The 16,125-nt window shown below is 40.8% G+C and overlaps 1 protein-coding gene across 1 annotated transcript; it reads right to left on the reverse strand.

The window, feature by feature from the left end:
• Window positions 1-275: 275 nt before the first annotated feature.
• On the reverse strand, window positions 276-10,079 carry LOC120097770 (sperm motility kinase X-like). Its single transcript, XM_063276832.1, has 5 exons — window positions 9,914-10,079; window positions 6,817-6,908; window positions 4,068-5,812; window positions 3,564-3,734; window positions 276-770 (listed from the first exon to the last, which is right to left on the reverse strand). The coding sequence occupies exons 3-4, from the start codon at window positions 5,777-5,779 to the stop codon at window positions 3,698-3,700; spliced, it is 1,749 nt and encodes a 582-aa protein (XP_063132902.1). The 5' UTR covers window positions 5,780-5,812; window positions 6,817-6,908; window positions 9,914-10,079; the 3' UTR covers window positions 276-770; window positions 3,564-3,697.
• Window positions 10,080-16,125: the final 6,046 nt, after the last annotated feature.

The following is a 16,125-nucleotide window of genomic DNA, read 5'->3' on the forward strand; positions in this document are numbered from 1 at the left end:
TCAATTGACCCACACCTCTGGCTCTTTCAAGAGTGATTCCTTCCCACAGGCAGTGGTCTTTGTTGTAGTAGAATCAAAGATGGGGGGAGTATAGAAAGGAGGCAAAAGAAGGAAATAAATAATTTAGGTTAAATAAAAATGGCAAGAAACCATTAGCCAGAAAAAGAATTTTAAGATGGGGAAGAGAAAATATCAAAAGGTAAAAATACAAAGTACCATGTTGTCAAATAGAGAGTAGTCAGTCTGAACAAATATATACACAAGCAACAAATATGGGCTCTGCAGGTATATTTATATTTATTTCTGGATACACAAGATAAGTAAAAATATATAACAAATTTAATCACGTAAAGAAGTCCATCAACTTAAGAGTGAAGGCATGAGAAAAGTTTGATATAGGATAGCTGGGAGAGTTTGGAGAGGAGGTACAAAAGAGGAAGGTGATGTCACTGTTTCAATTAAAACATTAAAATATTAGATAAATACATATGTATGAACAAAATTATATACAAATAAAAGGAATAAAAAGCAAACCTTACAATCTTCAAAAGAAAACACACAGAAAAAAAATAAGCCCCAAGAAATCTATATCTCGGAGCATCTTCCTTTCACCTGCCCTCCTAGTGGAAGGAGCAGGATGTTGGAGACCCTTTTGTTATACATGGATTTTAGTCCAGGTGAGTCCCAAATGGTCCAACGGTCCACTCATCAGGCCACTCATTGTGTCCAGTCCGTTGTCCAGCAGGATCAAAAGTCCTTGGCTGCCTGGACTGCATAAAGAAAACTGGAGTTAAACAAGAGAAAGAAAATATATTCATCACTAGAAAACCCGAGTAGGTTTTTTGCCACGGGACATAGGTTCATGTTCACTGGCCAAGAAATAGACAGACATGACTATAAAATTTAGACAGTCCATAGTTGGAAAAGTCTAGATAGATCTATAAAGAGTTAATATGTGCATGATACATACATTACCTCAGAGTTACCCCTCTCTCTCTCTCTCACTCTCTTTCTCTCTCTGTCTCTCTGTCTCTTTGTCTCTCTGTCTGTCTGTCTCTCTCTCTCTCTCTCTCTCTCTCTCTCTCTCTCTCTCTCTGTGTGTGTGTGTGTCTGTGTGTGTGTGTGTGTGTTTGTGTGTTGGTGTCTGTCTGTTTGTCCTCATACCTGAAGGCCAGGAATAATCATCAAATGCTTTTTTACCTCAATATTGAGACAGAGTAATATGTCAGTAATCTCAGCTCATCAGTCTGCCACACCTGCCTCTGTTAAGCTCAAGGCCTAAGATGACACCATGATTCTTCCTTGTCTGATTTCCAGAGTCCTTTTGTTGCACTGTGACACTTTACCCAACATCCATCTCCCCAGCTGCAGAGACCAGATCTGCCAGGTAAAAATATTTAGAATGTCCCTTTTCTGACAGGATTGCACTCAGCCTGGTACTTCCTCTTGCCTATACTGGCCTTGAAGTTGTGTTACTTGACAGGGTAGAGTGGCTCAGAACTGAAACTTCTACATTGCAGAATTAGAGACAGGAAGAAGAGGATCGTGCTCAAGGTAATCTTTAGCTACAAGGTGGCCTGTTGGGATTTAAGAGACCTTGATGAAAACAGAAATGTTCACAGCATAGCATTACACTAAAGGAGGAACAGAGGCAGCAAGATCAAGAGGAAGACAAATGTAGCCTGGGCTTTCATTCTATCCCGAGTGGTATTCTCTCTGAATTTTAGGTTTGACTGTGTGAACACTAAAACAGCATAGCAACACTATTCCAAAATAGGAAAAAAAAACAAAACAAATGTAAGAAGAAAAAAAAATGAAAGTATGCTTAATTTACATAAACATATCAGAAAATAAGAACCAATTTCTTCTGTCTATTGTACCATGTTCTCTGCAAGGGAATATGTTCCCTTAGCATACACCTGTGAGTCTGTTAGAATTAAGAGTGATATATTAAGGATTTTTATTGGAGTGGTTAGTGTTTTTCATCTGTTGGTTTTTAATTTTGTGAATCTATTTCCATCAATTGGGATTTTATATTTGATGTTTCTATTTTGTGTTTTCCACTTAAGGCCATCCTGAGGGGTACATGGCTCTCTAGGAGTCCAGTATAAGAAACATCCATTGAGACCCACCTGCATGGAAGTAGTTCATGTAAAAGTAAAGACAGACACACTGACAGAGATATAGACTCACCAGGGCTTCTACATATCAGGGTATGGATGACAAGGAATCATCAGGGTGTGAGGCCAACTCTTAAAACCTAGGCTGGCCAGGGTCTGTGAGAGGCTTTCCTTGGTTTTGTCTGAGTAGCTAACCTGGTTCAGTGCTAGAGGCCAGCAAAGAACCCCTTTAATGAACTTTCCCAAACTTTTGCATTGTGGGTTCAGATACACGAGTTCATATAGTGCTCTTCTTGCTCCAGAGTGGAATATGATATGCTTTCCCACTCAAATTAGACAGGAAACGATTGTCTGTCGTAAGAGAATTTCCTGTAGCTCAGGGGATAAAGCACATGAGAAATATGTATGTGATCACAATGGTGGAGTACTATAGGGACATGCTGTTAAACTCAGCACATATCACTGCAGGATTACTATGCCAGGATCCTTGATGTCCTTTGAACAAATTAAGAGAGACACTGGGTCAGAGGGACCCTCCACGTCAGTCATATGGTATTCTGTACACCTCATGCTGTGGAAGATGTTGATACAGTCTAGTTAAAAAGAACACAGGAGATGATATCTTAACAAATGTAACAGTAGGAGGGACAGGGAAAGCTTCCCAGAAGCTCTCACAAAGGAATTGCAAGGCTGTTTAACTGGGCATAAAAAAGCAGTGTGCAAATTCTCAGGTTAATGGAAGCAGCCTGGGTAGATTTATCCAGTGGAATGCATACTCCAGTGGAGGCCGGAAGCTGTCATGAGCTAGGGCCACACCAATTTGCTGCTCCATCATTAAGTTATTCTTTTGACTCTGCTCATAACACCTGTCCCTCCTCCTTCCAGGAGGCTGTGACACAGGATGGAATCCAGTTAGACATTTGAAAGTTGGCCTTGAGGGAGCAAACATAGAGAGATGAGTAATTACAGGGCAGAACTGGTGAGAGAGAGGGCACAGCTGCCTTGGGAGTCACTCCACAGTATGGGTTTTGTAAGCTTTACCCTGAGTTGGGTCTGAGGACTTAAGCAATATAAACTGTGATATCATTTGCAGGGCAGTGGGGATGGGTGAGGGTCTGGTCAAAGTTTGACAGGAGAATTCCCTTCAGAGGAGACATAGAGGCCTCGATTTCAACCTGGGAACCCATTTTAGCTCAGGTCTGATGGGCTGACTAGGGAGACTTTTCTGAGAAGTCTACTTCATGATGAAGACCATGTTCTCTGCAAGAAACAGGAAGCAAAGAACAGTACAGTCCCACAGAACAGTCTCTGATGTTTACCTCTGCTAGAAGAGAGGGCAGAGGGCTACTGGTCCACTGACACTTTTAGGGCACTGTTCTACTTCATCCCTCCCTTCTGAGCAAGACACAGTGAAAAGGCAGGCCTTCCTGCCTGGGGCTTTACCTGGAGAGACCTTGCTGTGGTGTGGACAGCTCTTCCTCTGGAGAAGGGGCCTGCAAGCACACAGGCACCTGGACGTCTGGCCTGGCTCCTCTGAGACTGTATAATTTTCAGCCAGGCCAACCCCCACCACTGGCTTAAAAGCCAGGCAGCTGAGGCTGCTGTTCTTCAGGACTTGAAAAGAAAAAGACAGAAAAGAGGCTCTTGGTGTCTGAAAAACAGAGAACTTCCTGTGCTTTCCATAAAGAGTCATAGCACCCCACTGGTTGTCTTAGGACTCTCTGCCCCATTTGGGCATGCCCCCACCTCCCTCTCGTCCTGCTTTAATCAGTGTCTCTGATTCCCCTTATGACTCACAAAGCATCAGATCACCCTTCAGGGGTTTCTATGGACTTAATCTTTCTGAAGTTACAGTTTGTCAAGTTTCTGTGTGCCTCAAGGACCATCCTCATTTGTCACAAAGGACAGGAGGGAATATGGATGAAATGAATGAGGACATGCACCCACCTGGTTCTGTGGGTGACACAATGTTCTCCTCTCTTCCTGAGAGCCAAGTTATTGCAGGAGACTTGATTTTCTGATGGTGGTGGCAGACAGCAGCACAGGTTTCGAAGGCTTCTACTAATTGTCTTTTTAAACCCCTTCCAGTGGTGACGCCATCCCCGACGGGAAGCTGGGCAAGGAACTTGTGGCTGGCCACTAGTGACGGTATCTTCATGAACCATGGCCTCTTCCTTGATGAAGGTGTTTTTGTCCACGAGTGTCTCTCTCTGCCAGGTATCTCCAGAGCAGCCTGCAAGGCTTATCCCCTTAGGTGTCTGCAGTGATGCACAGAAATCATGTGGCGGTATGAAGGAGGACACATTCCGGTCTGCTGTAGTGGAATAGGTGTATTGAAGTCGAGGTGACTGGATATGTTCAGTTAGACTACAAGACAACACAGTCTTGGAGTCTGAGAATGTCTTCCTGATTTGCAGCCTGTTATCCCTGAATTCTTCAGCTATAGGACAGTCCAGGAGATCGAGCTGGACGGTGTTGGTCCTTGTTTGCTGGTAGCCTACAGCATGCCTTCTCACAACCTTCCTGGAATTCTTCCTATCCTCCTTCTCCCGAATATTGGATGAATGTGAGGACAAGGTGAAGGAGGAGAGAAGAGGTCCCTTTCTCTTAAGAAAACGAGGGAAGGAGTGAAGATCTTCTAGACCTGGCTCCACTTGGTGGTGTGTGCAGACTTTCCTGAGTGGCTTGTGCTGTTGAATCAAGTATGTTGCCAGCACCTCGTTGATATTTGGGTCTATCAGAGACTCAGTGCTTTTCTCAGGTGTATGCCTCATGACTCTCATGGCTTTGATGGTGCTAGGGCTTGGTGTTCCTGTGAACGTCTGTATGGATGTCGGTGGTGAGTAGGCCTGGCTGTCTTTGATCATGGGGCGCATCATAATTTGCTGGATGCTGGGCCTCCTGCTGGGATTTATCATCAGCATTTCCACTATAACATTGAAAATATCGTTGGCAACGTGAGGCGGAATGCTGAAATTGGCTGAACTGATTTGTCTCCTCACCTCTGCAAATGACTTGCCTAGGAAAGGCAAGTGCCCAGTCACCATGAAGAAGAGGAGGACACCTACACTCCATACGTCAAATGGGCGGCCCTCATATTCCTCAGCTTCAAAGAATTCTGGCGCACAGTATGGCAGCGTGCCACAGAAATCAATCAGCTTCTGCCCAGGAAGTGTTTTAGCAGCTAGGCCAAAATCACAGAGCTTGGCATTCCACCTTCCGTCTATCAAAATGTTGTTGGCCTTTATGTCTCGGTGGACAATATTATTGTCATGGCAGAATTGTACTGCCTCTAATATCTGTCTAAACATTCTTCGGGCCTCCCACGATTTTAAATATCCACATTCCCGGATTCGGTCCAGTAGGTCTCCCTGAGAGGCATGCTCCATGACCAGGTGGGTGGCCTCTCTTGTCTGGACCACTTCGACCACCTTGATGATATGAGGATGGCCCAGGGACTTTAGAATGTCAACTTCCCTGCTCATCACTGAGGAGCACTTCTCGGTGTTCTTGAGAACTTTTATAGCTACACAGGTGAGGGTTGGGACGTGATAGGCCATTTTTACCACTGAAAATCGTCCCCTTCCCAGGGTTCTTATGATCTTATAGTCAGTGGTAAAGTTCTCGATAGAGTCTCGGCTCTCTGGGTCCTGCTCCATGATCAGGCCCTCCTTTATATGGCTAGAAGCAAACTTGCAATGAGAAATAAAACAGACATTTAAAAACAGGCCCCAGAACATGTTGATACGCTCAAATTCCTACATTAAAGAGATGAGAAAAAAAGCTCAGAAAAACATCAGACAATCTAGACATGTACTTTACATATTGGGAAGGGAAGGACAAGGACCTACTGCAAAGGAGCAGATGCAAAATGTGACATAGAGGCGGTTGTCAGGGACCAACTGCAAACTGAGAGAATCCTATACACTAAAAGCCACTAAATTGGAAAAGCTCACCATCCTCTCTCCTGATCTCAGCATTCTCTTTGAGTAGAGGCATCTAGAATATCAGCTTCAAGAGAAGGTGTAAAGAGAACAGATCCCCGAAAACCTATACTGTGCAGGATGGCGATCTGCGTCTGGAGTTCCCAAATTTGGCTACTCAGGCAGAGGACCTGTAGGTGGTTCTCAGAACACAGGTGCCCACAGCTACCCTAACTCCAGCTCCAGGGGTTACTACACCTCTCGACTCTAATCACACCTATACAGCACACTCACAGGTGGTATACACCACTTAAAATAGTGATACAAGTCTTTCTATATAATTTTATTAGTATGAGCTGTCAGGTTAGCAAAGGAATCAGATTTCGGGGAAGTGGAACTATAGACAGGTATAGAGAGATTGTATTTTCTTACACAACTGAGTTATGCTATGTGAATATGTTATTGTATCAATCTTAGGGATGGTGTGAGAGACTCACAACCCCTGTAACTCCAGACCCAGAAAACCTGACTCCCTCTTCTGACCTCCACAGAATGCATCTGGGATATGGTACTCAAGGCATATGAGGATGCAAATCTGTCATACATATGAAGTGAAAAAATAGAATACTCTAACATAGCAAACATAATTTAATAAAATGTGAAATAGAAGATAATAAAAAACATGGAAATGTAAATGCATAACTCAAGCCAGCAAATACAGAAACCAAAGTCAAAAAGAGCAAGTTGAAGTGTCCAAAGTTGGAGAAACTCACTATGTCAGGGTCCAACAGCTCCTGAATGTCCAAGTATAATTTCTGTGTCCTCAAACTGTAATTTCTTTCCAGCCAAGCAACAGCTTCTGTACCTGTAAGGACAGAATGCAGCCTCAATCAGAGCTGTAAGTAGACAGGTGTCTATCCATTGTCACAGGGTTCCTTGGGAGGTTAGAGCAAAGAGCAGCCAACACTGTGGCTAGGCACGGTCCATTCCTTCTCCTCGGCTTCTGTCTCCATGGACAGGAAGGCTAGTCTTGGTCATTAGAGCACTAGAGGGCAGGTTTGACTCAAGAGTCTGTCCCCAGTGTTACCCAGTGACCCATTTCTTCCTACTTGTACCCCTGCCCAAGGACCATAATTAAACCCAAATTGCACCACCTAATGGGAACAATGTTCAAACACTTAACACTCCATCTTTAACAAGGACACTTTGTCATTAATAATCAAACAAGGAATCCTGAGAATGACAATGGACGCCAGAGCTTTGGCACTCCAGTTTTTAATGGATTCTGATATTCAATGGCAAGTTGATGGACATTGTCTTGCTTTTCACATGGACCCCAGACTTCATAAGTTTGTAATAATTCATGTCCATATTCAATGTATTCTATTTACTTTTTGAACTCCGACAAGTGGTTGCTAAAGGATTGTAAGTCCTGACTACCTTGATTGTTGTGACAAAATGCTATTGCTCATTGCACCCCTGGGCATGAGACTACCATTTTGGGGGCTGAGAGGAATATGACACCATTAATCCCATATTGCCTGCCCTCAGGCTTGAGACTTCTGACCAAAGCTCAAGATCTAGAAACAGTGAGCTGATATGTTCCAAATGATCAAGTAAACACCCCTAAGCCAGGAACCTATAAACAACTGATGTAGTAGATGGTGCCTTGTTCTGGAACTCTGGGTCCTTCTGCTCTCAAACAAAATGCCTTCTGTTTGAACTTCAAAACAACAGAAGTTGATTACTTGTGCATCAGGATGTTAGCAAGGCAAGGACAAGTACCCAACAAATTAATTATGTACCAAGGCTGCTTTCTAATTCTAACTGGCCCTGTGTATGTATTCCCAGAGGGTCAAGAAAAAGTATGAGATCAGTGTATCTTTGGTGAAGGTGACATGTTGTGCCCTGTAGCAGTTTCCTGTGTATCCACATCTTACTGCTGTTGAATTGGGGTTGAAAGTTGAAGTAGGAATTGGCACAAAACAGTCCGATAAGAAAAATCTAGACTTGGGTAAGCTACCTGGACCCAGAGTGATGAGAGTTCCTCAGGGTCCTCTGACAGACATAGGACAAAGTTAAAGTCAGGATAGTCTCATAAAGATGAGCCCATGTTAATTATAAAATTTGTTAAAGTGGAGGAGGAAGATCATCACTTCAAGTAATCTTTGGCTTCTCGGAAATGATGATTCCAGCCTGTGGTCCAGGAGCGTCTGTCTCATGGAACAAAAACAAACATGCGAAATGAAAGAAAGAAGTGGCTGCTATGTATTTTTTGCTTGATCTATGTTCCCAAAGCTCTAGAAAGTAACTTTAGACCCATTGGGCTTACACATGAGATTATGACATTAATGACAGAGGTGCAAGGGCTTTTGTGAGCCATTTGCATGTGTTTGAATGTATGCTGCTATCCCCTCTCACCACAACTCATCAGTTTTACACATTAGAGGAATCTGACAGGACTCACTAAGAACCAACTCCATGACAGATGCCAAAGGAAATGGACTGCAGTTTAGCAGAGGTCAAGGAAGGACATTCCCTCTTGAAATTTTCATAGTCATATAGAAACACCACATGTGTACACATTGCACACAAAGCATTTCCTAGCAATGCTAACAAGCTAAACCTTCAAACAATGAAACAGAGGTACAGGTATGGTCCAGCCATGGGCTTCAAAGTCCTACTTGTTAGGTCTCTAATCAGATGTTAGATTTTTGAATGTCCCAGGGAATACAACCCTCCTTCCTCAGCAATGTCATGGAAAGCAAAAAGGATCCTGAAAGGCTCTTTGTTGCTTGACTATGAAGGTTCTGTTCTGCACTCCCATTCCACTAGCAGATAAAACCTATAGGAATGGTGGAAGTAGTTTTATTCAAGCCTAGGTTTGGAAATTTGGAGAGGCACATTGTCAATATAAAATTCCCTCTCTTTCTCTAAATGTTGTTTGAGTGAGTCCAGTGGAATGCTGGGCAGACCATTCCAGCACTAGGCACTTTTTTTCCTGGACGTGTACTTTAAGCTGTTTTGCCAGCAAGACTCAAAGGCCCATGCTTGTTCCTTTGCTTCAAGTTCATTATTTGCCCGACCTCCTGTGCCTGGTACCACACTAGCTTCAGAGTCACATTTGTTCTCCTGAAGATAGAAGATAGCAATTCAATGGAATGACAGCTGCCAACAGAATGACCCAGGTAAATGAAGGGTCATAGTATCATATGTCTCACTTTGTAAAGTTCTTCTTGGCAGTATAAAACTGGATCTTCTTAGACTTATATCTATTCTGTCCTTGAATTCTATTCATCTACCTACTTTCATAGTTATCATCAAAAAATTAGGATCTAAGCATTGCCTTGTAGCTAGCATAGGGTCATGAGTTTGCACTGCAAGGAAGATCCCAAGTTAACCTGCTAGGGGGAGGCTTCCTGCTAAATCACAGAGACCTGTTGGTGCCTTTTCTTAATAGACCACCCAATGTAGCCTACCAGTCCTCTGAATAGGAGAACTTGAACAATTGGGCCAGTACTTGGAAAGAAAGGGAACAAACTAAAAGGGAAGAACTGAGGAACCTGAAAGGGACTAGCCAGGGAAAGTGTGATCATGGGAATATGGTCAAAGTTCTTTATGTACATGTCTGGAAATGCCATTAGGAGATTGTTTGTGCTGTTTTGTTATCATAAACTATTGTTCAAAATTAGTTCATGGAATAAATACATGTAAAATATGACAATGCAAAATCGGGTGATAAATCAAATCAACAAAGAAAAATTCTCCTATTCAATATTCAAACAAAAATATACAGGAACAGAGACTTAGTTTAAATACAGAAAACAAACAAGTCTAAAGTGAGACATAGGAATATAGAGGAAAACTCACTGTGTTCAGATTCAACAATTCATGAATATCCAAGTTCAGTGGCTAACTGAATAAATGCAATTGCTGTCCAGCCAACCAACCAACCAACCAACCATCCAATCAACCAGCCAACCAAACCAACCAAACCAACCAACTAACCCAGCCACCAACCAACAGCTAATGCCCTGTACAGACAGGATGTGTTTTCAGTAACTAAGGAAGTAAATGACCTCACAATGGTTCCTTTTGAGGTCAGAGCTGAAATGGACCAATGAGGGTTGGGCACAGTCCACTTGTTTTCTTTATTTTCTGTCCTCCAGACAGGAAAGAATTAAGGTCAGTGAGGCAGTAGAGACTTGAGGAAGATGGTTACACCCAGTTAGCAGTCCCTATATCTCCTATGACCTACTTCTTTCTGCTAGGTTATGTTTTTCAGATTTTCTACAACCTCAGAAAACAGGGTCACATGCCAGAGACCAATGTTCAAGCACAGGATCCTCTCTTGATAGTAGATATCCAAACCCCAATAAAGCCTCTTTCTACTTTAAAAATAATGAGTGGTATCATATGAATTATAATAAGCGATTCACAACTGATATCCAACACTGGTTTATGGACAGTGTATTAGTTTGCTTTATTGTTTGTAATATTATACAGTTACGTACTTATGTGGAGCCATGACCTTATACCCAATGTCATCAATCAATTAAAAGGTTCCATGACCTTACCTAAACTCAATTCATTTTTTTCTCAAATTACTCCAGCTTGCATTTAACATGACACAAGCTAAAGGGCACACAGAAACATTCATATATTAGTCAATGGATAACATGGTTCATTTTTCACTTAGACCCTAACATTCTGTAACAACTGTTGGTTTGTGGAAGCTATCCCATCTGCACTTGAGAAAAGTAGATCATTTTCTTGGACTCACATAAGAACAAAATGTTAACTTCTCACTGACCCTGGCATACTTTGACCAAACTGCACTGTGACTACCATCCCTAGGGGTGAGACTTTCCCATGTTTTTCCCATAGAGTCTTCATCCAGTTTCTCACCAGACAGAAAGCTAGGATTGATAGTTTCTAAATGATAGAGAAAATAACTGATCAATGGTCATCTTAGAATCCTCAACCCCGAAGGCAGAGGCACACATGGTTTGTTAAACAAAACAAGATTTTCTTCGCCAAGATTTGATAAATAGAGCAAAAGTTCTCAACCAAACACCAACCAAAACTGTGAAGACATAAATGAAGATTTAGTGAACATTTCCAGGCTAAAGCAACTGCTCATGTCTTCCCTGAGCAGGTTTGGGCCAGTGGAGCTCCCTTGACCCCTTTTGTGATCTTAGCTCTGTATTGTGTTTTGAACACTTCTGGATTTAAAATCCTGGTACAGTTTGTGTCTACCTCATTCCAAGTTCTTACTGGAAATGACAATGGAGATGTTAGTGTATTTGCTTCTATCAAACAAATGAGGAAGGACATTTTACCTTGTCTTAATGCCTTTAATATTTGAACAAAATATATTATTTTTAAAAATGTTAATATTATCATCATTATTTTAAATAACATGTACATGTCTGTGCTTGTAGTTGTATGCAGACATGACTAGAGTTGGTGGTGGAAGCCACAGGTTTTACGTGTTTGTAGATCTGGAGTTAGAGTTGGTTGTGAGACACACAGCATGGCTTCTGGGCCACTGAACTCAACTCCTGTGCATAAGCAGTGCCTTCTGTCAACCTGAGCTGTGTTCCAGTCTTAATTTCAATCTTTTTATGATTGCAGTCATAGTATTCATTGTATATTAATGTTCCCCTTCTTGTCTACCGCATATTTCTTTTGTAGAAAATTATTTTATTTCTAATAGCTGATAAATTTTATGAATAGGAGAAATAAACATTTTTCTGTTTTATTTTACAAATTTAATATTCATCAGAAAGTATATTATATTTTTGTAGGTCTTCAAAGAAAACTTCCAATGAAAAGGACAAAGTATGAAAAAATTTATTCAATCATATTTAATAAGATAGAGTATAAAAGTTAAAGTAATATGGTGATTTTGAAATATAGTAGAAAACAAAAATTAAGAATCTTTTGTTATATTCAAATATTTCTTTTCAAAACATTTTCAAAATTCACCAATATCCTGCTAAGACTGAACCCACAGTGAACGTGATTGTTGGGGGGAGGCGGCAAGGGGGGAGGATGGGGAGGGGAACAACCATAAAGAAGGGGAGGAGGAAGAGGGGTTAGGGGATTGTTGGCCTGGAAACTGGGAAAGGGAATAACACTCGAAATGTAAATAAGAAATACTCAAGTTAATAAACACAAAAATTGAAAAAAAATGTCACCAATAGTAAAGGTGTCCTTACTTAAAAGTCAGGCTTTTCAGAAGCATCTGCATTGTTATTTATGTAAAACGTGGGTATTTGTCTCTTCTGTATACTTTTGGTTTGGGGTACATATTATAAAGACATCTGATATAACTATAATTCATTTTATTGGTAAAAGAACAAGGAAATCATATGTTTGAGCTTACCAAACTCACATCATCATCTGAGGGAAACTCAGAGGATTGTGAGATGTTCAGTCATAACACTATTTTGCAACTTATTGAACAGCTCAGGAGGTCAACCTAACGTAGGAGTTTTGCATGCAGCCTCTGTGTGTGCTATAGACGAGCATGAATTAGAGTATCACTCATGAAATATCAAAGAACAGAAAACTAGTCTCAGCAGGAGCTGCCAGCAAGCCTGAGCTTCAGTGAGAGAGCCTGACAGTGTGGCTTTGGGGTTGTTGCATGAGACTCATGGGTTACAACAAAATGCCACAGGCCAGTCAGCCAGGACATTAACTTGTGGGCTGTGCCTTTTGTTGCATCCTCATGTGGCTGGAGGATTGCAGCAGCTCTCTGGAGTGAGTTTGGTAAAGGAGGCTGAATCCAGACATGATGTCTTTGCAATGTGATGTGTTGAGGAGACACTCTGAGACTACACTGGGTGTTTTATTGGCTCCTCTCTTTACCTTAGTTATGTTAACATTGTCTTCAATACTCTTCAAAGAATATTTTATGCGTGTGTGTGTGTGTGTTTGTGTGTGTGTGTGTGTGTGTGTGTGTGTGTGTGTGTACACCTGGTTGTGAGCATTTGTTCGCATGCACAGTCTAGAGGAGGAGTTCAGGTGTCCTGCTCTATCATTGTCCTGCTTAGTCCTTTGAGATGGTGTCTGAACTTGGAGCTAGGTTGGCATGCCAGCACCAATATTTTGTCTGCTGCTCTCAAGGCTTAGTTTAGAGGCACATATGTAGTCAGATGTGATTTTTATGGAGATTTAAACTCATGTCTATATTTGCCCAGCAAACACCCATATACACTGAGCTAGTTCCCTTAAGGCTGATTGTATGTAACTGTATTTTTGTAGTTTGCACTTTTTATATTTTTTTTATTTTATTTTATTTTTACTGGATAATTTTTCTTTATTTTTCTTTTCTTTTCTATTTTTTAATTGTACTTAGATTTCAAATGTTATTCTATTTCCTGATATCACATTCATAATCCCCCATCACATTTGCCCTCCCCCTTCTTCTATAAGCTTGTCCCCCTCCCCAAATATCTACCTTTCCTGTCTCCCCGCCCTGAAATTCCACTGCAGTGGGAGGTCCAGACATGGCAGGACAAAGGGTTTCTCCTCCCATTGGTACCCAACAAGGCCATGCTTGGCTACATATGCAGCTAGAGCCATGGGTCAGTCTATGTGTACTCTGTGGGTAGTGGATTACTCCCTAGGAGCTCTGGTTGGTTGGAATTGTTGTTCTTTTGGGGTTTTTGTTTTATGTTGGAACATCTTTTGGGAATATGGCCAAGAGAAATATAGCAGGAACCTCAGAGAGTCCAATTTTCAATTTTCTGAAGAACCTACCCAGGGATTTCCAGAGAGGTTGTACCAGTTTAAAATCCCACCATCAATGCAGGAGTGTTCCTCTTTCTCCTCATCCTTGCCAGCATCTGCTGTCACCTGAGTTTTTTTTTTCTTAGTCATTCTGACTGGTGTGAGGTGGAATCTCACGGTTGTTTCAATTTGCATTCCCTGGATGACTACAGATGTATGTTGAACATTTCTTTAGGTGCTTTTCCGACATTCAATATTCCCGAGCTGAGAATTCTTTGTTTAACACTGTACCCCATTTTTTCATGGGTTCTCTGACTCACTGGAGTCTAACTTCTTGAATTCTTTGTATATTTTGGATATTAGCCCTCTTTCAGTTGTAGGATTGGTAAAGATCTTTTCCCAATCTGTTGGTTCCTTTTTGTCCTAATGATAAAGTCCTTTGCCTTACAGAAGCTTTGTAGTTTTATGAGGTCCCATTTGTAGATTCTTGACCTTAGAGCATAAGCCATTGGTGATCTAGTCAGGAAAATTTCCCCAGTGCCCATGTGTTTCAGACTCTTCCCCACTTTTTTTCTATTGGTTTGAGTGTATCTGGTTTGATGAGGAGGTCCTTGATCCACTTGGACTTAAGCTTTGTACAGGGTGATAAGAATGAATCTATTTGCATTCTTCTACATACTGACATCAAGTTGAAATAGCACCATTTCTTGAAAATGCTATCTTTTTTCCATTGAATGGCTTTAGCTCCTTTGTCAAAGATCAAGTGACCATAGGTGTGTGGGTTCATTTTTGGGTTTTCAATTAAATTCCACTGATCTATCTGTCTGTCTCTGTACAACTAACATGCAGTTTTCATAACTACTGCTGTGTAATACTGCTGAAGTCAGGGATGGAGATTCCACCAGAAGGTCTTTTCTTTTATTGTTGAGAATACTTTTAACTACCTTCGTTCCTTTTTGTTTCTTTGTTTTGTTTTGTTTTGTTTTGTTTGTTGTTGTTGTTATTCCAAACAAAAATGCAAATTGCTCATACTGTCTCTATGAAGAATTCAGTTGGTATTTTGGAGAGTATATTGAATCTGTACATTGCGTTTGACAAAATGGCCATTTTTACCATATTAATTCTGCTAATCCATGAGCATGATAGGTCTTTCCATCTTCTGACATCTTCTTCAATTTCTTTCTTTAGAGACTGGAAGTTCTTGTCATACAGATCTTTCACTGTCTTGGTTAAAGTCATACCATGGTATTATGTATTATTTGGGAGTAATATGAAGGGTATCATTCCCTAATTTCTTTCTCAGCCTGTTTAACCTTTGAGTAGAAAATGGCTACTGATATCTTTGAGTAAATTTTATACACAGCCACTTTGCTCATTATCAGGTTTAGTAGTTTTCTGGTGGAACTCTTGTCATCCCTTAAGTATACTATGACATCATCTGCAAATAGTGATATTTTGATTTCTTACTTTCCACTTTGTATCTCTTTGACATTCTTTTGTTGTCTGATTATTCTGGCTTAGACTTTGAAAACTATATTTATTATTAAATAGCGAGAGAATGCGCAGCTTTGTCTATTCCCTGATTTTAGTGGGACTGTTTAACATTTGTCTCCATTTAGTTTGATGTTCTCTGTGGTTTCCTGTACATTGCTTTCACTGTGTTTAGGTATGGGTCTTGAATTCCTGATTTTTCAGGACTTTTATTATGCAAGGGTGTTGAATTTTGTCAATTCCTTTCTCAGCATCTAATGAAATGATCATGTAGTATTTATCTTTGAGTATTTTTATAAAGTGGATTATGTCGTTGGATTTCCATTTATTGAACCATCCCTCTATTCCTGGGATGAAGTCTACTTCCTCGTGATGGATGAACATTTTGATGTGTTCTTGGATCTGGTTGCTAGAATTTTATTGAGTATTTTTGTGTTGACATTCATTAGGGAATTTGGTCTATAATTCTCTTTCATTGTTGGGTCTTTCTGTGGTATAAGTAATTGTGGCTTCATAGAAGACATTTGTTGTGTTTTGTCTGTTTCTAATTTGTGGAATAGTTTGGGGAATATTGGTATGAGGTCTTCTATGAAGGTCTGATAGAATTCTGCATTAAACCCATCTTGTGGTGGGCTCTTTTTGATTTGCAGACAATTAATCACTGGTTCTACTTCTTTAGGAGTTATGGGGTAATTTAGATGGTTTAACTGTTCATGGTTTAACTTTGGTACGTGATATTGTCTAGAAAACTATTCATTTCCTCCAGATTTTTTAATTTCGTTGAATATAGGCTTTTTTTTAGTAGGACCTGATGATCCTTTTAATTTCCTAAGATTCTGTTGTTATGTCTC

This window comes from Rattus norvegicus, chromosome 17 (assembly GCF_036323735.1).
Source record: "Rattus norvegicus strain BN/NHsdMcwi chromosome 17, GRCr8, whole genome shotgun sequence".
Classification (NCBI taxonomy): Eukaryota; Metazoa; Chordata; class Mammalia; order Rodentia; family Muridae; genus Rattus; species Rattus norvegicus.